Below are 26,266 nucleotides of genomic sequence, written 5' to 3' on the forward strand. Positions count from 1 at the left end.
TACCAGCCTCAGCTGTGCACTGTCCCTGTGAATATACCAGCCTCAGCTGTGCACTGTCCCTTTTAAAATCTAAATCTCAGATGTGCACTGTCCCTGTTAAATCCTAAATATCAGGTGTGCACTGCTGCTGCAATCCTCAGGTGTGGTGTTTGGGAGGCCCCAGATGTTTATATAGAGTTAATCCCTGAAGCTGAAGAACGAAAGCCCTTTCACGCATCTGTCTCAGATCCATCTAATTAATAATGGTATAAAAAAACTCAAGAGAACATCAAACTATACAACTTCCTCACTATTCTGTCAAAATGATGTCTGTTAGGACATATGCATACTTGCCAATGTGATCAGGTACCATCCAAATATTTCATACTACAATAGTACCAATTCTCATTTTTACAGTGGTGGACTGGGAACAGGAACATACTTTTATGTAATAATTCATATATAAAGAACCTGTTTCATGATATGAACAGCATTTCATTGAATGGCCAGTCAGCTGATTCCTTTGTGCCTCTGTGAATCTCACTAGAAAGGTTATGAGAAAATGTAGATGATTTTTAAATTAAAACTCATAAACTCTTAGTTACAGTAAAAATGTTTAATCAAAGTTTCATAAAGATATGCCATTGTCTTTGGTGGGATCTGTACTCATGTAAGATATTTTGGATAATAATAATAATAATAATAATAATAATAATAATAATAATAATAATAATAATTTTACATTCTAATCAGATCTGAATGGGTAATTAAATGCGCTGCCTTTTAGGACAGTACTTACTTATCTTCATTATTATTACATATTTCTTTTTTTAGTATATGAGGGGGGACGGGGGACGGGGGACGGCGTAAATTTACTCAGAACCCACCGCTACAATGCGCGGCTGTAGCTGCCGCGAGGCCCTGAGCAGCCGCTGTCTGTGCGCGTGTAGCGTGAGCTGGCGCGTAATGGGTTACAGGTCAGGGTGTCTAGTAGAACACAGTGTTCCGATCAGAGCAGCTACGGTACAGCCGGTACATTGTGTTACTTTGTGGCTGCTCTCCAAGACCTGCCCTCAATTTTTACACTAAATCTCCCTCCCTGTCGCTCCTCCCCGCCCCCCAGCCTCATTCAGCCTCCCTCCTCCGTGTGGCTTCAGCGAACGTGTTGTTCGTTTTTAGCGCCGAGGGTTGAGAGTGAACGTACCGTCCTGGCTGCAGAACATTGAGTACTCGCAGTTCACTCAAACACTGTCATCATTCACCGGCAACAGTCGCTCAAGTTGCATCGCGTCGGACAGGCGAGCGGAGAAGCAGCCAGGATACACAAGAATCTGTAAGTGAATATATGTTATAATCGTTGTTATTTTGTTGTAATATTGTTTTTATTTAACACGTTTATTTTCGCGGAAAAAAAACCAGCTCATTGATAGCTGTCTGTCTATGTTGTCAGGTTCCACGAGTGATTTTCGAGAACTGAACGTAAATAAATACATAGGCTACATAGTCTGTAAAATATTTTACAAGAAGAGTAGGCTATATAGGCTATTATACGTTTGCTTGTGTGTTGGTGATTGAAATGCACTTTCGGAGTAATTTCCCCCCAAAGCCGTACGTTATCTAACGTTTGCTGTGTTATTAGTCCAATTCTATTGAGTTAGGTAACGTTGTATTCATAACGTTTGATAACCTATGTCGGTCTGTGTGCGCTGTCTGTCTTACTTGGTGAGGGAAACGTGGACATAGCTTAGTTGTCAAACGCTTGTGAATAACCTGTAAACGCACCCAGCCTCCATCTCCCACGCGTGTGTCACGTCTTACGTACTGAACACCGCTGGCTGTTCTGCTTGTAACTCAGATGTAATGGCTAGCTGCATGATTATTTAATATAAAAAAACTGGTGTCATTATGCCGTGGTAACTTAAGATAACTGAAAGGACTCATACGGTCTCATTTTCCGTCTCTATCTTTTATCCTTATAAAATCCCGAGCCTTGTACCTATGTGAAACAGCTAAAATAAAAGAAAATAAAAAATAGTAAATTACTGAACTGCATAGAACCGAATTCAGAAGTAAATTATTTTATGCTAAGTTCAGAATATTATCATATTAAATACAAGCAAAAATAAATAACTCCATACAGTTCTCTTTTAATTTATTAATTTATGCGTGTATTTTTGATGTTCATTGTTTCAATAGATATCGAGTAAAGATGTATAATTAAAGATGTATAATTACTGTACAGTTCTAGATTCATAGAACTATAAAGTTGAAAGCCGACTTCATTTACAATAGCCAAGAAATCCTGACCTATCGTGAAATCGTGATCATTTCTGTTAAGACTCGTCTTGGACATATACGAAATTAAACGAATATATGTAATCTTTCTTCCAACTGCTATTCATTTAAAGTAGAATATCCAGTGTTAACACAATGTTAAAATTTATGAAACTTGTTTTGTACATAAAAGGTGAAATAGAATTTTTATGTAAAAAGAAATTTTAAAAAAGAACAAAGCATGATATTTATTAACCCATTCATGAAACAAGTCCTGTGAGCTGTTTAAATGGTTGACAGCACAAAATAAAATAAAAAGTTCCAGAACTCAAGTTATGAAATGAAATTATTATTGAACGCTTGCAAAATAACAATGAGAACAGTATTAATGTAGCTGTGAGAAAAATGTAAACGTGTATAGCTAACAACAAGCATATTGGTTGGTCGTAGAATTGAAAGATTTGTAGCAGAAACAAAGACTTGTACAAAAAAGGTGACAGGGTGAGCATGCGAAAGACGGTGAAAAGGTGAACATGTGAAAGACAAAGGGTGAGCATGTGAAAGATGGTGAAAGAGTGAACACGTGAAAGATGGTGAAAGGGTGAGCATGTGAATGACGGTGAAAGGGTGAGCATGTGAAAGACGGTGAAAGGGTGAGCATGTGAAAGATGGTGAAAGGGTGAACATGTGAAAGGGTGAGTATGTGAAAGACGGTGAAAGGGTGAGCATGTGAAAGATGGTGAAAGGGTGAACATGTGAAAGGGTGAGTATGTGAATGACGGTGAAAGGGTGAGCATGTGAAAGACGGTGAAAGGGTGAGCATGTGAAAGACGGTGAAAGGGTGAGTATGACTGAGCTAGCGTGTGAAACGTGCTTTTTACAGCGTGTCACCGCAGCGACTGAACCAGCACTACTCTGGTTTCGGCAGAAGCAGGTCCTGGGCGACGTGCAGGTTTTCTCTCTCAAGCTTTTCTGGGTGGAGGGTCTTGCCGAAGCATGACCTGTCCTATCTGCTCTGGCGGCCCAAACGGGCTGTTCCGCCGTCTCTGGCGTGAGGCCGTGAGCAGTGCCACAGGGGGCCATTTGGGCTGGACGGGCAAAGTGTGCCCCTTGAGAGAATGAGTGACAGGTAATCAGGATGTATGTATATGCGTTTCCTGTGAGGGCATCCCCTTTTACACCACCCCACCCCCCACCCCGGCCCATGTTGAGCCCTAATGGGACCCCAAATTCTAGAAAGGGAGATTGCTGTCATTCCTCTTAAAGAGGGCACATAATCCCCCCCACTCACCTGCATTAATGTAAGCGGGGTACACACACGCACACACAAACGCACAGACACACACACGCACACACAGACACACACACGCGCATGTACACACACACATACTCACACACACGTACGCACGCACACACGTACACACACATTCACACACTCATGTACACTCACACACACGCACACACAAATGCACAGACACACACACGCACACGCACACGTACACACACATGCTCACACACACGTACACACATATTCACACACTCATGTACACTCACACATACACACATGCACACACACACAAACATGCATTTCCTCTCACACACATATACACATACAGACTCTCTCTCTCTCAGACACACTCATGTTTGTATGGATGTTGTGCATTTGCTTAGCTAAATGTGCAGTATGTAAGTTTGGGGAGGCGAGCAGGAGAGAGATAGAAAGCCCCTCCCTCCAAAGCCCAGCCCTCTACACACTCCAAATACACGCTACCTGACATCTGAGTACTGGAGAGAGGGCAAGAGCGTTGAAAAGTAGGGCCACTGCAGCGCATCATGTCTCATTCACGGGTAGGAAATAAAACACATAATATCCTAATAGTGAACGTAAACAATGAATATAGAAAATAGCTTTTATTTACAGCTATGGGCTAATGAAAGTCCATAAATGCAGACACTGGCATTTTTGCTTGTTTGAGACCCAGAGAGTTATGGGCGAAACGTCGGCCAAATAAACAGTATTAAATGCATCTGGAACTGCAGTGTGCATTTTGTTTTGTTTTTTTCACTTGAACAGCATAAGTAGCTATAAACATAGCTAGATAGCTACAGATGAGCTATGAGATAACAACGTACAGCATAGCTATAATTAAAATATATAATTCACTAGCTAACATTTTCTAGCTAGATCGGCTACACAGTTCCTACAGCAATAGAACAAGCAAGATACTTACCTGTCTAGCCCTAATTACTAGGGGTGCACTGATCATTATTTTTTATGGCTGATTCCAGTTGCCGATTTTTAAAAACCAAATCATCTGATTCAGATTCCAATAGCTGATTTTTAAAGGCTTTTTATTTTTAAAGCAACAGGTAACAAAAAAAAAAACATAATATAGTTTACTTGCTCTATAGGTTACCAATACATTCAGATACTTTTATTAATATTATTATTATTACTATTATTATTTTTAACAGCGTTATTGTTATATAGTTGTCGTACCCACACAGTGAAAGAGCTCTGATTCAATATGAACAAAAGTGTTCTAAAAAATGTACACATGAACATAACTACAGTGTTGTAAAAGGAGTGTGCAGTGTGAAGCTGTCCGGGGAAGCTCCGCCTCTTTACCAGGGCCTGGAGTCTCTCTGTGACCCTGCGGACCGCGATGCCTTTACTGAGCGCGCTCCGTTGTGCTGCTCTCTCTGTGACCCTGCGGACCGCGATGCCTTTACTGAGCGCGCTCCGTTGTGCTGCTCTCTCTGTGACCCTGCGGACCGCGATGCCTTTACTGAGCGCGCTCCGTTGTGCTGCTCTCTCTGTGACCCTGCGGACCGCAAGGCCTTTACTGAGCGCGCTCCGTTGTGCTGCTCTCTCTGTGACCCTGCGGACCGCGATGCCTTTACTGAGCGCGCTCCGTGGTGCTGCTCTCTCTGTGTCCCTGCGGACCGCGATGCCTTTACTGAGCGCGCTCCGTGGTGCTGCTCCCTCTGTCCACGCCTGCGCCCTGTCACTCCTAGCATTCTAGCCAAAAAATGTCATCCTCTCATGACCTCTCGTAACTTCACATTTTTATTTGGTTAGACTCAAGCATTCCAAATATTCATGTGCAAATTGTGGTTGAGAATATGTGTAAATCCCAATTTAGCCCCTTTTGCGATTTGGATTTTCTCTTTCAGGTTCTTGTAGGACTGTCAGAACAGTAAATCATAGTTATTCTTTTAAAGGAATTGCGGTTTAGTATGTTTACCCTTAGAAGGTACTTAATTATTCAAAAACCATTAGATTTTGTTGGCTAAGGGTATTAGGGTATGGTTACTGCCTCAGTATAAGAACAATCTCTGAAGGGGGTGGGAATTTTGGAATTAAAGTTAACTCAAGAGTTGCAGGCTACACAGAGATAACATGCAAACTCCACACAGAAACCCACACAGATGTAATATTACACAGAGAGAACATGCAAACTCCACACAGAAACCCACACAGATGTAATATTACACAGAGAGAACATGCAAACTCCACACAGAAACCCACACAGATGTAATTCATGGAACTGCAACCCACACAGAACGAGAGAAAATACACTAGACACAAACTCCACACAGAAACCCACACAGATGTAATATTACACTGAGAGAACATGCAAACTCCACACAGAAACCCAGACAGACATAATATTACACAGAGAGAACATGCAAACTCCACACAGAAACCCACACAGATGTAATATTACACAGAGAGAACATGCAAACTCCACACAGAAACCCACACAGATGTAATATTACACAGAGAGAACATGCAAACTCCACACAGAAACCCACACAGATGTAATATTACACAGAGAGAACATGCAAACTCACACAGAAACCCACACAGATGTAATATTACACAGAGAGAACATGCAAACTCCACACAGAAACCCACACAGATGTAATATTACACAGAGAGAACATGCAAACTCCACACAGAAACCCACACAGATGTAATATTACACAGAGAGAACATGCAAACTCCACACAGAAACCCAGACAGACATAATATTACACTGAGAGAACATGCAAACTCCACACAGAAACCCACACAGATGTAATATTACACTGAGAGAACATGCAAACTCACACAGAAACCCACACAGATGTAATATTACACTGAGAGAACATGCAAACTCACACAGAAACCCACACAGATGTAATATTACACTGAGAGAACATGCAAACTCACACAGAAACATACACAGACATATCATCACACAGAGAGAACATGCAAACCACACAGACACCCACACCGACATAATATTACACAGAGAGAACATGCAAACGCCACATAGATTTATATCACAGTTTCTGTACTGACCACACTGCTAAACATGCTTCTGCTCCTGGAAATAAAGTGACCAGCTATTCTTCCAGTTGGCAATAAAAAGGAAGCGGTTAGTTATGACGGAATGTTACATTAGAATGCCACGACTGTGCCACGGTTGTGAAATAATCTGTCCAGTTTAACTTAACGGATATCGCGACATCGCTGCAGACCTCAGGCAGCTCTTATACGCAGAATATTCTGGAAGGCGGAATCGTAGATAACAGCTGCGCTGTGTATGGTTCTTTGAGAATAGTGACAATTGTGTAATGTGAACAGTGTCAAGATTTGAACATTTCAAGTGTTGTAATTGCATCTCAGACACACAGTTGTTTTGGAAGGGTCTTTTTTCAGTAAACGTGTGAGGTGAGCAGAGTGGTGACTGTGTTGTGCAACGTGTCTCCTTACTGAAACGTTACACTTTAACAGGAGATAGAAAATATTTCCAGTGAACTAAAGCAATTAACAGAAAGCTTCATCAAAATAATTTCTATTGTGAAGAAAATGGACATCTTTTGTCGCTTATTAATTGTGTTATTTACTTTCTAAAAAGAGAAGTCTTAAAAGAGAATTTGAGACATTTGTGGGGCCTGTGTGGATGAGGCTGAAACTGCTGAAGGAGATCATATTGTGCCAGTCACTGAAGGAACAGAGTGTTCCGCTACACACACAAACAGAAACACAAACAGGGTCACCACACACATGCAATCTCTCTCTCTCTCTCTCTCTCTCTCTCTCTCTCTCTCTCTCTCTCTCAAACACACAAACACACACACACACACAATCTCTTTCTCTCTCTCCCCCTCTCTCTCTCAAACACACACACACACACAATCTTTCTCTCTCTCCCTCTCTGTCTCAAACACACACACACACAATCTCTTTCTCTCTCTCCCTCTCTCTCTCAAACACGCACACACAATCTCTCTCTCTCTCTATCTCTCTCTCAAACACACACACACACACACAATTTCTTTAACTCTCTCTCTCTCAAACACACACACATACACGATCTCTTTCTCTCTCTCTCTCAAACACACATGCAGTCTCTTTCTCTCTCTCTCAAACGCACACACACACACAGTCTGTTTCTCCTCTCTCTCTCTCTCTCTCTCTCTCATACACACACACACACAAACACATATAGCGGACACACACACACACTCACAGACACTATCATAGGCACACACACACACACACACAGACACACACAGTCAGGATTGTTTTTATATATTAGATCTGTTCCAGTCCTGAGTTGCAGTTTGGCTTTCGGGACCTGTCCTGTATGAACACTGTGAATTTACGAAATGTCACTGCATTTCAAAACAGAGTCAGTGACTCAGCACACAGCCAGGCCCTGTGTGTGTCATTGTGCTACACCTGAGTGAAATAGCTCGGCTGAGTATTATCATGTTGAATATAGTGGAAATTAATCTGGAAATCAATTAGTGTATTAATTAATAGTGGAAATTAGATCAAATTAGTCAAATTAGGCCAGGGCCTTGCTGCGTGGGTTTCCTCCCACAGTCCAAAGACATGCAGGGTAGGTTAACTGGAGAGTCTAAATTGCCCCTCGATATGAGTGTGTGAATGGTGTGCGTGCCCTGTCATGGACTGGGGAACTGTCCAGGGTGTCTCACATCCAATGCGTGCTGGGCTAGGCTTCAGCACCTCCCAGGACCCTGCTCAGGAATAAGTGGGTTTAGATGATGGATGGATGTTTTTTTTTAATGCAATCTAGTTATTTTAAGATTTGTAAGATGATGTAGGTTTGTATTTTCCCCATAGAATGGGCTGTAGCTAAAAGTAAAATTATTGACTGGTTTATTAAAGATTAATTAGGACATTTTATTATGCAGATATGTTGTTCAGCTGTTCACAGAAGTGTATGCTGGGAGTTTTTCCTGCCATTTTCCACCAAAAACTGTAACAGGAATCTCTGCAGCCCTGCTTTAGATTAGCATGGGATAATTTTGATTCATGAAAATAATCTTGATTTATGTGTGTGTGTTTGTGTATGTGTGTGTGTGTTTTTGTGTGTGTGTCTGTGTGTGTGTGTGTTTGTGTGTTTGCATGTTTGCGTGTGTGAGTGTGTGTGTTTGTGCATGTATGTGTGTTTTTTTAGTGTGTGTGTTTTTTTGTGTGTATGTGTTTGTGTGTTTGCGTGTGTGAGTGTGTTTTTTTAGTGTGTGTTTTTTTGTGTGTGTTTGTGTGTGTTTGGTTGTGTGTATGTGTGTGTGTTTTGTGTGTGTGTGTCTGTGTTATAGTGATATTTCACTGTGTCCAGTGAAATATCTATTCATTGAAATTTTAATTAAATTAAATATGTATCTAGTGAAATCCTTATCCAATGAAATATCTCTATTTCTTCATGACCCGTGTGGACACATTCTTATGTACAGACAGGTGACAAATTAAAGGAAAAACCATCAAAAAGTGTCTTAGTAAGGTGTTGGACCACCATGAGCCACCAGAACAGCCGCAGTGAGCCTTGGCATAGATTCTCACCATTCTTCCAAAATATTTTCCCTCATTTGGTGTTTTGATAATGGTGATGGAGTGCGCTGTCTAACACATCGGTCCAAAATCTCCCACAGGCGTTCAATATTGTTGAGATATGGTGACTGCCTATAAGGCCATAGCATATGATTCACATCATTTTCATACTCCTAAAACCATTCAGTGACCCCTCATGCCCTGTGGATGGGAGCATTGTCAACCTGGAAGAGACCACTCTCATTAGGATAGAAATGTTTCATTGTAGGATAAAGATGATCAGTCAAAACAACTTAATGATTTGCAGCGACCCTTCCTTCTAAAGGGACAAGCGGATCCAAACCATGCCAGGAAAATGCCCCCCACAGAACAACAGAGCCACCAGACACTGTAGGAGTCAAGCATTGAGGCCTGTACCATTCTCTTGGTGTACGCCACACATGCACTCACCCACTCATTGAGAATACGTTGAAGGATGATTCATCTGACCATAGCATTTTTTCCCCACATCTCTGTAGACCATTGCCTGTGGTTTTCACACCACTGAACTCTCAAATGTGCATTTGTCTTTGTAATGAGGGGTTTATGCACTGCAACCATACTATAATATCCCCCTCTATGTAGTTGTGGATGGACTGTACTTGCAGACACAGTCTGATCACGTTCTGCATTGACATTCTCAGTCACCTGAGGAAGTCGCTCTTTTGTTTTTCCTGACATATCGCACTAATGCATGAGCATTAGAGTCATCGAATGTGCGCTTTCAACCACAATTTCAGTCTCTTTTTACTGACGTCCTTCCCATAGATGTAAATGCAGATGTCACTTTAGTTCCTATTGAAACACTAGCCAGTTGAGCAGTCATTGTGACTGAAGCTCCTGCCATCCGTGCCCCAGTAATGAACCCTCCTTTTCCTCTTGCCGTCTTGATTCTTGATTTTTATACATTCCACAAAGCATGATAGGATGTTAATTGCTTAATTGTTTCATGCAGTACACCTGTATGGAAGCATCTATGTTTCTCTACTCATTTATTCAGGTTTTTCCTTTAATTTGTCACCCGTCTGTATACATTGGGCACCGATCAAAGTTACACTGATCAAATGCAATTGGCTTTTAGTCTGATAAATATGCCAGAGTCAGTTTGGAGTCTTAATTGTCTTGAAATCAAACTGGAAAAAGCTGGTGAACAGATTAAAAGATCTTGACAAACCTTCTGAGAAAGAAGAAAGGTGTGATGAATTTGTTTCATTCATGGTTGCTGTCATAATTTAAATATTATAATTAATGCAATATTTATATCAAATGGGAAAATGGTTTGTATGGTTTACTGAAAATTATGGAGGACCAATAATGCCAAAATTAAAAATAAATAAATAAATAAATACATGACTCAATAAATGAATGAATGAATGAATAAATAAATAAATAAATAAATAATGTGAATGCAAGAAAAATGTAAAAATAAATGAATGTGAACAGAAATAAATTAATTGATAAAATCTGCATTTATTTATTTCCATATTTATTTATTGATTCATTTGTTTCTGTTTATATTTATTTTCGTATTTATTTATTTCTTTATTCATTTATTTTTGTATTTCTCCTTCCATATGATAATGAGGGAGCTGTCATTCAAAGTATATCATGGTGTCGCCTTATTCCTATTGGTTGATTGATACCAGAGTGTGTAGATTGACTACATGTGCCTTGGCTTCAAAACCGGTTGGTATTACTACATTGATTTGGGTGGTTGCATTGGAGCTTGAGCATCATGTTTTGGGTTAAACACTCAGAATTACCCTCTCTTGGTCTCCAACAAATGGCAAGAGATTTAAATAAATATTTTGGGAGATATTGCCAAATAAATGCCTGTTTTGGCTATATGCAAGTTAATTTTTTTTACCGGATGTATTTTTCGGCTGTATGTCAAGGAATCCAAATAGTCACTTTTTGTGACTAACAGATTGCATATTTTTAATATAGCATGCTAGCTTGCTGGGATTGCTAGTCATAAGTGCAGACACACCCCAGGTGGGTTAACACAGTTAAATACTTCTATGTATTGGCTTTCAAGATCTGCATGTCTCAGTGTCAATATTAGTGGTTAAATGTAAGATGTCTGTATTTATTTATTTCTTGAATAAATAAGGAAAAATAAATACATACAGAAATAAATGAATCAAGAAATAAATAAATAAATAAGGAACAATAAATATGAACAGAAATGAATGAATCAACAAATAAATACAGAAATAAATAAATTCAGAAATACCCATTTATGTCAGATGTTATATGTTTATTTCTGTGTACATTCATTTATCTTTGCATTTTCTTGCATGTATATTTATTTATGTATTTGTTTATTCATTTATTCGTTTATACGTTTTCTTATTTTCAATTTTGACATTTTTGGTCCGCCGTAGAAAATAAGTAATTACTAAGTTTGTTCCTTAACTTTTTCTCAAGATCAGGTGCTGGGAATCATTCATAATTATATATACATCGTATCATCAGCAAATGAGACTCTCAGAAATGAGTCATTCAGTTACAACCTTTCTGAAAGCACCCAGCTCATGGAAGCGACGTGTGACACATGTAGATACCAGGGGTGCTTTCCAACTGCTTATGTTTTTACTCCTTGCTTCCTTTCTTTGCCCGGTAGGCCAAATGGGTCAAAAATGGTGTGAAATTGATGTCCGGAATCACACGCTGTCAATGTGAGTGCATTCCAGTCGCTTATTTTATTCCTCCTTTGTCTCTGAGTTCCTTCCATACTAGGAAACGAGGCAAGGAAAGGAAAAAAATGAGCGGTTGGAACGCCCTCCCCGTGTGCCATGTTTGCAGAGGTTAGCTACAGCTATCTTCTCAGCCTAGCGTGAAAAGGTGTTTTTGTCTGAGCCCACACAAGGACAAGGGATAAATTAAATTAGCTAACCGTTGCGATTTCACAAGAGGGTGCACTCAAGCCCAAAACTGTGGACCAATTTCCTGAACAATTATCCGTTGATTAAATAAAATTAAATCGGTGAACTGCAGTTTTATTTTTTATTTTGGCCGGTTTTAAGCTGCGCTGGAATGCTGCCGCTGTGTCTTTCCCAAAATGTCCGCCGTCTGGAACCAATACAAAATGTGTGAAGCGGACATTAGAGGTGTGTTTTTTCGACTTGGGTCTCATTTTTGTAATTTTATTTTTCAATCCTCTCGGTCCTGATAGTATTTTACGTAACTGTAGCTTACCAGTAGCCAGCAGCTTCACCACAGCGTCTATGGGGCATATCAAGATATGCTACAGGTTCAATGTACATTAAAGCAAGTCCAGTTTATCTAAACCTGTTATTGGCAAGTGAAAATAAATGTGAATGTTATAACTTATTTGTCAAAATTAAAAAATAATTCTGTCTGAACTTGCAATAAGCTACACTATTCTGCACACAAAAAAACAAATTTAATTTAGCTCTTCGTCTGTGTATTCCAGTTCAGATAAATATAGTCGGCAATCAAAGTGAAGAGGCTCGACAACATCTCGGTAATAGTCTGATGAATAACTAGCTAGTGCAACATGTTCAGGATTTGGAATTTCAACATGATCTTATAAAGGCAATCCACATTAAAGGTAAAACATGTTGAATCTACTTGCACCTTTTGAGGAGCTCACTAGAGCAGTGGTTCTCAAACTCAGTCCTGGGGGACCCCTGTGTATGGCTGGTTTCCATTCCAACCTCAACAGCAATCCCAGAATTTTAAGAAGCTCTTAATTTTCCTTAATTAGGTGCTTTTCATGTTCTAGAGCTGGGGTTCCAGAAAGAGCCAGTGTGGGTGCACAGACCTGATTCGACTAATCAATCACTAGAGTCATTGCTAAGCACCTTGATTAGTAGAATCAGTGCACCCGCACTGGCCCTTTCTGGATAAGACTGGGGACCCCAGCTGTAAAACATGAAAAGCACCTCATTAAGAAAAATTAACAGCTTGTTAAAATTCTGGGATTGCTGTTGAGGTTGGAATGAAAACCAGCCATACACAGGGGTCCCCCAGGACCGAGTTTGAGAACCACTGCTCTAGAGAAACTGACTCTTCCACAGTCGTGGCAGATGTCATTCGGTCTCCATGCACTGAAAGGTCTCCTAAGGTAAAGCGCTGGAGCAGGTCATGGTGTGAAGCCGTCAAAGCGCACCCTTCTGGAGCCAGTCGAGAAAAGATTCAGCCACGCTGAATCAGAGCTCCTTCAGTGTGTGGCTATGACAACAATATAACAATAATGCTGTTAATAATAATAATAATAATAATAATAATAATAATTAAATTCATGATTGTGCGTGCATGCGTGTGTGCATGTGTGTGTGCGCGTGTGTGTGTGAGTATGTGCGTGCGTGCATGTGTGCGTGTGTGTGTATATGTGTGTGTGTGTGTGTACTCACATTAATGTCTGTTAATGTCTGTCTCTCTCTCTCTGCAGCAGTACTGTGGCATGTTTGAGTGCAGTAAAGATGACCACTGACAGAGAGCTCTCTGAGGAAGGGCAGTGCTCCACTGCTGTCTTTACCTCGCATGGGGTGGACATCACACCCAGGAAAGACCAAGGCGTGCTTAAGGTGCGTATCAAACAAGGCCTGCCAGTCCTTAAGGTGCATATCAAACCAGGTTTGCTAGTACCTTTTCCTGATTCAGAAGAGCAGCAGGGGGAACTGAAATATATTTTAAACAACAAAATTTAAATAATTATGTAAATGTAAACAAATTTTGAAATATTGAATTAAATGTATTCTATGCTACTTTCCCCTTATAAACAGGTTTATTCTGTGGTACTCTTCTCTTATAAACAGGTTTATTCTGTAATACTCTTCTCTTATAAACAGGTTTATTCTGTAATACTCTTCTCTTATAAACAGGTTTATTCTGTAATACTCTTCTCTTATCAACAGGTTTATTCTGTAATACTCTTCTCTTATAAACAGGTTTATTCTGTAATACTCTTCTCTTATAAACAGGTTTATTCTGTAATACTCTTCTCTTATAAACAAGCTAATTAGTTAATACTGTTCTCTTATAAACAAGCTTATTAGTTAATACTCTTCTCTTATAAACAGGTTATGGTGGTGATGATGCTGATGATATGCGGATTATATATACACCTTCGTTTTATATATAATTACTGTTTGCCAAAGGCATCTCAGTACTCCATTGCGACTCACTCAGAAGCATTGATTAATGACAAGATCACTGAAGGGAATGTGTCCTGATTGAAATTCAATTCAGTTAAATTCAGATCTATTCGTATAGCACATTTAACAGAGACACTGTCTCAAAGAAACTGGAAATGGGAACATTGGGAAAAACATTTGGACAATGGTGAGAAAAATCTCACCATTGAGATGGGGGGGGGGGGGAATCTGCTTGCCCCCCCTGTCCAACCTAGGGGGCAGTAGTTAAAGTTGTGATGAATTTACTGAAAATTCCCCAAAGTCACTGCCCCTTATTGATGCTCTTTTGAAGGTATTAATTTGAAAATTCCTGTATATGTTCAGAATAAATGAATGAAAAATAAACAATGAAAACCAGCAGGTTGCACATGTTTTTGTGGTGCTTTTTGAGAGTAAAATCACTGCATGCTGCATTTGTCTGAAGAACCTCTGTTTCCTGTGGTGCAGGTTGTGAAGCGGCCAGGCATGGAGACTGAAAGGCCGATGATCGGGGACAAGATGTTTGTCCATTACACTGGCAAACTGCTCAATGGCAAGAAGTTTGACTCCAGCTTGGACCGAAAGGAGCCCTTCACTTTCAACCTTGGAATAGGTACTCAACAGCCGCTGTTTCAGCATAGAATTTACAGCCACTCACTGCTTCAGAAAGAGATTCATCCTAACAGCCACTCACTGCTTCAGAAAGAGTTTCAGCCTTACAGCCACTCACTGCTTCCGAAAGAGTTTCAGCCTAACAGCCACTCACTGCTTCAGAAAGAGCTTCATCCTTACTGCCACTCACTGCTTCAGAAAGAGCTTCATCCTAACAGCCACTCACTGCTTCAGAAAGAGCTTCAGCCTTACTGCCACTCACTGCTTCAGAAAGAGTTTCAGCCTTACAGCCACTCACTGCTTCATAAAGAGCTTCATCCTAACAGCCACTCACTGCTTCAGAAAGAGTTTCAGCCTTACAGCCACTCACTGCTTCAGAAAGAGTTTCAGCCTAACAGCCACTCACTGCTTCAGAAAGAGTTTCAGCCTAGCAGCCACTCACTGCTTCAGAAAGAGCTTCAGCCTCACGGCCACTCACTGCTTCAGAAAGAGCTTCAGCCTCACGGCCACTCACTGCTTCAGAAAGAGTTTCAGCCTAACAGCCACTCACTGCTTCAGAAAGAGCTTCAGCCTTATGGCGAAGCCACACTATACGCGGCGACGGCCGCCTGTCGCCGTGCCGTGTCCCCACAATTGGCTGTTTGTGGGCATGTCACCTATTTTTGACAGACAGTTGTGTTTGTTAAATGTTGACCGGGTTTAATATCGTGTTTCATATTCATTGTCCTGTCTGAATAAAAATCATTTTTGCAGTAACCTAGATCTGAAAGATGTTAGTCAGCTGCCTAGCTAGGCTGTTTAATGTCTAGCTAGTGAGTAACAACCAACAACAAAAACATTGTCTGGCTAATTAGCCAGATAATGCCTTCAAAGTTATATCTGGTTTGCTAGCTAGGTGGCTGGTAGAAACGAACAACTAGCAACTCATACATTGGGAAGATTTTTTTTGTTTGTTACTGTTTGTTGTTACTCACTATAGCTAGACATTAGACAGCCTAGCTAAGCAGCTTATTAACATTTTTCAGAGCTAGGTTACTGCAAAAATTATTTTTATTCAGACTGGACAGTGATAGTAGCTAACGGCGATAACTAGGCTACATTGCAGAGCCACCGACAATTTCAGAGACTTCTCCACTCTGCGTTCCTCTTATCAATGTCTCTGTAGGAGATTTTATTAAGTTGGGAAACCCGATATGGAAATTACGAGTTAGGTCCTCCATTGTGGAACGATAGAATGTGGAACTAAATTTAGAAAAAAATAGGGACGATTTACTTGACGGATCATTAGATCAATCAGTTTGGTTACCGCGACGCGGCGAGGGGGTCAAAGTTGAATTTTTGCCATCTCCCGATTTTTTGCCTCTCGCCGCGCCGCCGGCAATCCCAACATGCCTTGCGTGGTCTGGCCGCCACCCGCCGCCACCTCTCATTCAAAATGAATGGAGGCGGTGCCGCCGCGCGGCGGGGCCGCATATAGTGTGGCTTCACCGTTACAGCCACTCACTGCTTCAGAAAGAGTTTCTGCCTTACAGCCACTCACTGCTTCAGAAAGAGTTTCTGCCTTACAGCCACTCACTGCTTCAGAAAGAGCTTCAGCCTTATAGCCACTCACTGCTTCAGAAAGAGTTTCTGCCTTACAGCCACTCACTGCTTCAGAAAGAGTTTCAGCCTTACAGCCACTCACTGCTTCAGAAAGAGTTTCAGCCTTACAGCCACTCACTGCTTCAGAAAGAGTTTCTGCCTTATAGCCACTCACTGCTTCAGAAAGAGTTTCTGCCTTATAGCCACTCACTGCTTCAGAAAGAGCTTCAGCCTTATAGCCACTCACTGCTTCAGAAAGAGCTTCAGCCTTATAGCCACTCACTGCTTCAGAAAGAGCTTCTGCCTTATAGCCACTCACTACTTCAGAAAGAGTTTCTGCCTTACAGCCACTCACTACTTCAGAAAGAGCTTCAGTTGTACAGTTATTGACATAGCTGTTGGCTGCTGCCCAGATCTCCCAGGTCTTCTTTTACCATTTAACAACAACAGACTCGATTCAATTAAGAATAAATACATCTCTGATTTTGGGTTAGCTAAGCACTATATATATAACACAATGCTATCATGAGTACCTCTTTTTTTTGTACAAACACATGCCATCATTTTAAAATTCCAGTACAGCCCCTGTAGTGTGTTTAAAAGACTGGGATATTGTGCAGTATGTGACTCATCTCCTCCTAATATGCACAGGTCAGGTCATCAAAGCCTGGGATGTTGGTTTGGCCACTATGCAGAAAGGGGAAGTCTCCCTGTTCCTCTGCAAGCCGGAATATGCCTACGGAGCTGCAGGGAGCCCCCCAAAAGTCCCCCCAAACTCGACACTACTGTTTGAGGTGGGTAAACCTAACCCTAACCCAACATGCCTGAGCTAACTGCATGTACTTATATAGCGGCATTCAGCAGAGCTAACTGCATGTACTGATATAGCACTATTAACCAGAGCTAGCTGCATGTACTGATATATCACTATTAAGCAGAGCTAGCTGAATGTACTGATATAGCAGCATTAAGCAGAGCTAGCTGCTTGTAATGATATAGTGGCATTCAACAGAGCTAACTGTATGTACTCAAATAGCGCTATTAAGCAGAGCTAGCTGCTTGTAATGATATAGCGGCATTCAACAGAGCTAACTGTATGTACTCAAATAGCGCTATTAAGCAGAGCTAGCTGCTTGTAATGATATAGCGGCATTCAACAGAGCTAACTGTATGTACTCAAATAGCGCCATTAAGCAGAGCTAGCTGCTTATAACGATATAGCGGCATTCAATATAGCTAATTGCATATACTCATATAGCGGTATTAAGCAGAGATAGCTGTATGTAATAATATGGGGGCTAGACCCATGAAGTGATACAGAGGCACTGAACTGATCTTGCCCTATGCTCTGATGCCTGAGCTAGCATGATATAAATAGCCACTTCATAATGATTGACCTGATGCTCAAAGGAATGTTGAATCACTTTTATGTCCTCTCCTGATATGTACTGTCCTTCTGCCCTAAATAGTCAGTGAAGGCACCTTGGTCTTCATGGCTGAATGCTTTAACAATATGGAGTAGCTGTGAAGGCCCCTTGGTCTTCATGGTTGCATGCTTTAACAGTATGCAGTAGCTGTGAAGGCACCTTGATCTTCATGGTTGAATGCTTTAACAGTATGCAGTAGCTGTGAAGGCCCCTTGGTCTTCATGGTTGCATGCTTTAACAGTATGCAGTAGCTGTGAATGCACCTTGGTCTTCGTGGTTGAATGCTTTAACAGTATGCAGTAGCTGTGAATGCACCTTGGTCTTCGTGGTTGAATGCTTTAACAGTATGTAGTAGCTGTGAATGCACCTTGGTCTTCGTGGTTGAATGCTTTAATGGTATGGAGTAGCTGTGAAGGTCTTGGTCTTCATGGCTCCTTTGGATACTACTTCCTACGTACCCTCAGGGCACCCTTCAGTTATCATTGTTGTTGTTCTATTGGTTGTTACTAATGTCTGTTGTGATTGGTCTAGTCCCTTATCTGCCTTTTATTGGCAAAGTAATACCACACTATTTTGCTAGTCCTACTATGAAGTATACACAGAAGTATTAACACAATAGGACAGGAACTTTTCATTTTAGAACTCGGTAGACCACCAACTACAATCTCTGAAGACACTGCAACCTTACCCCAACCTAAATCCACCCTAACATCACCGCCTGCTCTTTCAGGTCGAACTTCTCAACTTCAAAGGTGAGCTGCTGACAGAAGATGGTGGTATCCTCAGGAGAATTAAAGTCAAGGGGGATGGCTTCAGTAACCCAAATGAAGGTGCAAGTGTCAATGGTAAGACAGTTGGTGTGAACCAGCTCCTAGAGGCTTTCCAATTTTAGTTTGGTTTTCATTTCATTTAAAAATAATTTTGTCTGGATATTTTATAAATTCGTTCTTTGGAACATTTTTTTCATTTTACAATATCTATATAGTAGCCTTAAGCTGCCTTAAACTCTGTGAGCACATACCAGCATTGTGAGCTCTCGCATGCTGAGTGCATACCTGCACTGTGAGCACATACCTGCACTGAGAGCACATACATGTACTGTGAGCACATACCTGCACTGAGAGCACATACATGCACTATGAGCTCACATATGCTGAGTGCATACCTGCACTGTGAGCACATACCTGCACTGAAAGCACATACCTGCACTGTGAGCACATATCTATGCTGTGAGCACATACCTGCACTGAGAGCACATACCTGCAGTGAGCACATACCTGCACTGTGAGCACATACCTGCACTGAGAGCACATACATGCACTGTGAGCACATATCTACACTGTGAGCACATACCTGCACTGTGAGCACATATCTGCAGTAAGCACATACCTGCACTGTGAGCACATACCTGCACTGTGAGCACATACCTGCACTGAGAGCGCATACCTGCACTGAGAGCTCACATATGCTGAGTGCATACCTGCACTGTGAGCACATATCTACGCAGTGAGCACATACCTGCACTGAGAGCACATACCTGCAGTGAGCACATATCTACGCTGTGAGCACATACCTGCAGTGAGCACATACCTGCACTGAGAGCACATACATGCACTGTGAGCATATATCTACGCTGTGAGCACATACCTGCACTGTGAGCACATACCTGCAGTGAGCACATACCTGCACTGTGAGCACATACCTGCACTGAGAGCACATACATGCACCGTGAGCATATATCTACGCTGTGAGCACATACCTGCACTTAGAGCACATACATGCACTGTGAGCATATATCTACGCTGTGAGCACATACCTGCAGTGAGCACATACCTGCACTGAGAGCACATACATGCACTGTGAGCATATATCTACGCTGTTAGCACATACCTGCAATGTGAGCACATACGTGCACTGTGGTAATGGAATCCAATACTGCTCTGCTGCCAGCAGATTGGACAATGTTATACATACAGAGTGCTTTGTGGTTGGACACTGTGTTCACTGTGCAGTTGTCTACGATCATGAAAATGCACTTTTGTACGTCGCTTTGGATAAAAGCGTCTGCCAAATGAATGTAATGTAATGTGTTCATGCTGCTGTGTGATTGGACAGTGCATCTCCAGGGCAGCTGTGCGGGCAGGGTGTTTGACTCACGAGACCTGTGCTTCGTGGTGGGCGAGGCAGTGGACATGGACGTTCCCCTGGGGGTGGACAGAGCCATGGACAAGATGCAGAAAGGAGAATGCTGCCTGCTCCACCTCAAACCCAGGTCAGTTTGTGTGTGTGTGTGTGTGTGTGTGTGAGTGTGTGTGTGACTGAGTGAGTGTGGCGTGTGTGTGTTTGTGACTGAGTGAGTGTGTGCATGTGTGTGTGCGTGCATGTGTGCATCTGTGTGAATGAGAGCATGTGCATGTGTGTCTGTGTTTGTATACATTGCATATACCAGTTATGATATGTAAGAATTAATATTCAGATCTCTTCACTTCCATATTTAACAGATCTCAATATAGTCCATACTTCGGCAAAAAAAAGGCTTTATGGTCTCAGTTATGTTCAGTGTCATTTCAGCATCAAACTTTCAGCTGTGCAAATGCTTTCCCATAAACACTGCTTTCCTCAGTCAGCCGTGTGGTCTAACTGTCTTTGTGAAACTTGTTCAGGTATGGTTTTGGGAGAGAAGGAAAGCCTGAGTTTGGCATTGGGCCAAACGCAGACCTGGTGTATGAAGTGACGCTCAAGGACTTTGAGAGGGTGAGACTCTTTGCGTTGGATGTATTTCTTCTCATGTAAATACATTATTATTGTGTCCCTGGAAGAGACTCATTCACTTCCTCCACACCCTTTTAGTCCAAAGATCCTTGGGAAATGCATGTGACGGAGAAGCTGGATTTAGCAGTGAAGCTCAGGCAGAAGGGAACCCAGTATTTTAAGGTATGAGATCATGCAATTGCACTGCTCAGCACACACAATAATGTGGTAATGTCCTGGTTTGGAGTAAAGTGTGGGACTGGATTGTAGTGTAATATGGTAATTTTCTGGTGATAATGTGTGGGACTGGATTGCAGTGTAATGTGGTAATGTTCTGGTGATAATATGTGGTGACCCCATTTTCAGGCAGGGCGGTTCCAACAGGCGGTGATCCAGTACCAGCGCATCGTGACTCTGCTAGAGATGGAGTGTGGTCTGAAACCTGAGCAGCAGCAGTCAGTCCACTCCTTGCTCCTGGTGGCAGAGCTCAACCTGGCACTCTGCCACCTACGACTACGAGAGTACTCCCAGGCTGTGGAAAACTGCAACAAGGTACAGCTGCAAAAACTGCAACAGAGTACAGCTGCTAAAACTGCTACAGACTACAGCTGCTAAAACCGCAACAGACTACAGCTGCTAAAACCACAACAGGGTACAGCTGCAAAGCACAACTCAGCTGCAAAGCTGCACAGAGTACAGCTTGCAAAACTGCTACAGACTACAGCTGCTAAAACTGCAACAGAGTACAGCTGTAAAACTGCTACAGGACTACAGCTCTAAACGAACAGAGTACAGCTGCTAAAATGCAACAGAGTACAGCTGCTTAAAACTGAACAGAGTACAGCTGCTCAAACTGCAACAGAGTACAGCTGCTAAAACTGCTACAGACTACAGCTACTAAAACCGCACAGACTACAGCTGCTAAAACTGCTACAGACTACAGCTGCTAAAACCACAACAGGGTACAGCTGCTAAAACTGCAACAGACTACAGCTGCAAAAACTGCAACAGAGTACAGCTGCTAAAACTGCTACAGACTACAGCTGCTAAAACTGCAACAGAGTACAGCTGCTAAAACTGCAACAGAGTACAGCTGCTAAAACTGCAACAGAGTACAGCTGCTAAAACTGCAACAGAGTACAGCTGCTCAAACTGCAACAGAGTACAGCTGCTAAAACTGCAACAGAGTACAGCTGCTAAAACTGCAACAGAGTACAGCTGCTAAAACTGCAACAGAGTGCAGCTGCTCAAACTGCAACAGAGTACAGCTGCTCAAACTGCAACAGAGTACAGCTGCTCAAACTGCAACAGAGTACAGCTGCTCAAACTGCAACAGGGTACAGCTGCTAAAATTGCAACAACGCACAACTGCTAAAACTATATATTCTATCTATATGGTGATAAGAAAATATCTGGCCGTGGTTGCCTGGATGGCTCACACATGTAGTAGCAGATGAGATGTTGGTGGGAAATAGCTGCAGATTGTGATGCCCGTTTTTTAGAATGATGGGATATTATGGAGAATCCATCTGCTGTGGCTCTCATGGTCTAATTCTAAACTGGGAATTCTCAGAACTACTTCACTCCCCAGGTCTACTACAGCTGATAAACACATCATTTCCCTTCACCATTTCCTGTCAAAGAAGTTATTAATCATTCAAGTGTATCTTTTGTCAACCTGTGATTTAAAAAAAACTACCGGATTCTAGTTGTAAAATTGCTGAATGTTGATCAAACTTGGGGGGGAAATTTCTATGAAACAAAGATAGAACTTGTGGAAATTTCAGGCCATTTGACCCATGCTCGGGTCAAATGGCCTGAAAACATATCCTTCAGAATCTTCTCTTTAATTATAGGTATTTATAATTCATTCCTGTCCATACTGGTTTATGTGTCATGTTGATGTTTATTTATACACACCTCCATGTAAATATGTGAGGTGGTTAGATAAAGACACAGGGGGTCAAGTTACTTGAGCAAACAGGACAGAGTGTCTGGGCTTTTTTATATTGGAAACATTTTTATATGCTGAGGGTATTTACATCCATATCAGGTGAATTGTGTCGGAACTACAGCCCTTTTTGAAACATAGTTCTCCCATTTCCCCCCAAAAGTAATTTGACAATTGGCTGCTCAGCTGTTTTTTGGCCAGTTGTGTGTCATTATATCATTAGTTGATACAGACGAAAGCTAACAAAACACAGAGTTGATTCTAGGTGTGGAATTTGGCATTTGGAGTCTGTTGCTGTTGTCTCTCAACATGAGGACCACAGAAGTGACCAATAAGTTAGGCCATTGTGAAGCTGAAAAATCTGAGCAAATCAATCAGAGACATAGCCAAAACATTGGGTCTGGCAAAGTCACCTGTTTGGTTTCAAGAATACACTGATGAGCTCAGCAATGTTAAACATCCTGGTAGACCACAGTAGTGGATGACCAAAGAATACTTTCAATTGTGAAAAGCCCTTTTTTAACTGTCAACAAATCAAGAAAACTCTAACCCTGTGTGTGTGTGTGTTTGTGTGTATGTGTGACTGTGTGTGTGTGTGTGTGTGTGTGTGTGTGTGTGCGTGTGTATGTGCATTAGGCTATGGAGCTAGATGGGGAGAATGAGAAGGCTCTGTATCGGAGAGGAGAAGCCCGGTTGCTACGCAACGAGTTCAGCCTGGCCATAGAGGACTTCCAGCACGTTCTGGAGGTCAACCCTAGCAACAGAGCCGCCCGCACGCAGATTTCCCTCTGCCAGCGCAAGATCCGGGAGCACCACGAGCAGGACAAGAAGACCTACGCAAACATGTTCCAGAAGTTCGCCGAACACGACGCCAAGGTGCGGACAGCCCCGAATCTGACATCCAATCACTACAGTCAAGGATGGGCTTTGTGTTACTCTTGAAATATATAGGGTATACATGCTCTTTGTCTTTCATCTTTAGTGTAAACCTGGAAGATTTTCTCGGACTAATTTCTTCCCAGGTTTCCCAGCAGCATACTGGCCACCTGGTGGTGATCAAATGTACAACGGTAGGATGAAGACATTATGAATGTATGTTCTCTGTCCTCTCTCTGACCTCTCTGCAGGTGGGGCGCTTGAGAAAGAGGAAAGAGGAGTGTGGGGGGTCCAATGAAAACAGAGGCCTGGGCATCAAGCGGCGGCATCGGAGTCAGGAGTGTCCCTGAGACGCCAGGCGTGTCCCTGAGACACCCGGCGTGTCCCTGAGACGTCAGGCGTGTCCCTCAGACACCAGGAGTGTCCCTGAGACGTCAGGCGTGTCCCTCAGACACCAGGCGTGTCCCTGAGACTTCAGGTGTGTCCCTCAGACACCAAGAGTGTCCCTGAGATTCTGAGACATGTGCTAGAGAGGGGGGGCAGGTCTCCCCAGACAACTCTGCAGACTCAGCTGCACTAAAGGACTGTGGACAGGACCCAAAACTCTTAAGCCCCTGCCCCGCCCCGCCCCATCCTGCCCCGCCCCGCTCCGCTCCGCCCTACACGCCAGGGATGGAGCAAGTGAGATTCTGCAGCTGCTCTGGTGTTCCTGCAAACCAGGCACGGTCCACAGCTCCTGTGTTCTGCACCCTGGACCTCCAGGCTTCAGCTCCCAGACTGTCAGTTGATGACGATGATGATGATGATAATGATGACTATGATAATTATTATTGTTGTTATTTATCCTGCAAATGAAGTTGCCTCAATACTGTGTGTAATGGGTGGAGGTCAGCAATTGAATGTGCAGGGCTTTAATCTGGTAGGGATCTGGAAAGTCCTCAGATATAATTGGCTGGGTGGTGCCAGGGGCCAGGGGCAGACAGACACGTTGGGTGTCCATTAGATTTAGTATTTGTATATTTAGGTTCCTGGACCACAGGCTGAAGTCCTCATGAGTCAAGTCAAGTGGCCATCTGGATCCACACAGTTTCCAGGAGCTGTCCGGTCCGTGGACCTGCCCCATGCCGAGGCCAGCCCAGAGGGCCAGGATGGGCTGGCTGCAGGCTTTAAGCAGGGTTTCAGCTCATTGGATATCCCTTGTGTGGCTACGCTGTGCTCCGTCAGTGCGGGCCCCAGGGGCCTGCAGCTCTTTCTCTGGGTTTCCAGGGCCACTCTGAACCGTTCAGCTTCTCAGTCCACTTCCTTAGGTCCGGTTTCACGTGGATCCCCTCAGCGCAATCAAACCATTTCTTCTCCGGCGAGAAGTCAACATTTGCAATAGCCCCGCGGTGCTTTAGAGTTTTAACCCTGCACTGGAACAAAACCTGTGCCCACACCAGCCTTTCTCAGATTATATCAGGCACCCCTGTTTTTTTTCCCCTGATGTGCGTACACCCCTACTTCAGCTGGAAGGTTAACCACACAACCACACTGAGGGTGACAAGAAATGATGTCATGGTCACCTGCGCTAGAGAGAGTGTGATGGTTCTGCTGAATCACCTGCACTAGAGAGAGAGAGTGGGATGGTTCTGCTGAATCACCTGCACTAGAGAGAGAGAGTGTGATGGTTCTGCTGAATCACCTGCACTAGAGAGAGAGAGTGGGATGGTTCTGCTGAATCACCTGCCCTGGAGAGAGAGAGTGGGATGGTTCTGCTGAATCACCTGCACTAGAGAGAGAGAGAGTGTGATGGTTCTGCTGAATCACCTGCACTAGAGAGAGAGAGTGTGATGGTTCTGCTGAATCACCTGCACTAGAGAGAGAGAGTGGGATGGTTCTGCTGAATCACCTGCACTAGAGAGAGAGAGTGTGATGGTTCTGTGAAACCTGGCAGATTTGAGAGAAGGCTGGGATGCTTCCGCTGAATACTCCAGTAGACATCACATTGTTGTTCTGTGATCACCTGCACTAGAGAGAGAGAGTGGGATGGTTCTGCTGAATCACCTGCACTAGAGAGAGAGAGTGTGATGGTTCTGTTGAGAAGGGCAGATTTGGTAATAGGCTGAGACAGCCCCCTTTCCAGCTTGAAGTATACTCCAGGTAGCACATCCACCATTGTTGTTCTGGTTTTTAATTTAAATTTATTTTATTGTATTTTATATCAGATGTGAAATAAGAGACTCTTTTGTCTGGGGAAAGACGAAAGGGTCTCTTACGATGGATGAGACGAGACATGATTGCTCATGGAAATGAACATTTTTTGTAAATTTTTGTTGGAAAACTTTACATAATCTTGCTAAGCAAAGCAGGAAAAGAAAAAAATGGTGTTTCCATCACCAGTGCAACCTTTGACTACTTACTGTTTGATCATTAAGGTGAGTTAAGTGAGTGTTTTGGGTGATACAATCCTATAAGTACTGTAATGAGTGAAGTTCTTATTGTGGAATCTTCAAACAAAGATCATTGACCATCATTGATACCCTCTGTTTTGTGGCCTCTAGTACACTTTAAGTTGTTCAGTGTTAATACAGGTCATTCTACTCTGATAGCGTACACTCAATCCCTATTGGACTCATGTATAAACTTTATTAGAGATGAAGAAACACTGAACATCCGACTGTGTATAAATAAATCACTCTAAACCCTATATTCAGCCTGAAACTATGGCTGTGACAGGGAAGTAGAGAATGGCACACATGCACATGTTAACTCACATGCACATGTACACTCACATGCACAC

General features: G+C 42.5%; 1 protein-coding gene and 1 long non-coding RNA gene across 3 annotated transcripts; one reads left to right on the top strand and one right to left on the bottom strand.

Annotated features, from left to right (window-relative positions):
* The first annotated feature begins 1,104 nt into the window (after positions 1-1,104).
* Positions 1,105-25,260, top strand: fkbp5 (FKBP prolyl isomerase 5). Of its 2 annotated transcripts, none has more exons than XM_064299643.1 (11): positions 1,105-1,312; positions 13,569-13,701; positions 14,758-14,902; positions 17,134-17,276; positions 18,640-18,754; positions 20,025-20,181; positions 20,573-20,663; positions 20,760-20,843; positions 21,027-21,212; positions 23,248-23,487; positions 23,739-25,260. In XM_064299643.1, exons 2-11 carry the CDS (start codon positions 13,597-13,599, stop codon positions 23,835-23,837), a joined length of 1,365 nt encoding a protein of 454 aa, XP_064155713.1. In that variant the 5' UTR covers positions 1,105-1,312; positions 13,569-13,596; the 3' UTR covers positions 23,838-25,260. The 2 variants fall into 2 exon arrangements, with proteins under 2 accessions (XP_064155713.1, XP_064155712.1); XM_064299642.1 differs by having other exon boundaries at positions 1,106-1,312; positions 13,566-13,701.
* LOC135234751 (uncharacterized) lies at positions 19,082-19,807 on the bottom strand. Its single transcript, XR_010324193.1, has 5 exons — positions 19,726-19,807; positions 19,483-19,611; positions 19,390-19,446; positions 19,206-19,355; positions 19,082-19,150 (listed from the first exon to the last, which is right to left on the bottom strand). It is a non-coding gene; the product is annotated as an uncharacterized LOC135234751 (long non-coding RNA).
* Positions 25,261-26,266: the final 1,006 nt, after the last annotated feature.

The sequence above is a fragment of the Anguilla rostrata genome, chromosome 11, assembly GCF_018555375.3.
Source record: "Anguilla rostrata isolate EN2019 chromosome 11, ASM1855537v3, whole genome shotgun sequence".
In the NCBI taxonomy this organism is placed as follows: Eukaryota; Metazoa; Chordata; class Actinopteri; order Anguilliformes; family Anguillidae; genus Anguilla; species Anguilla rostrata.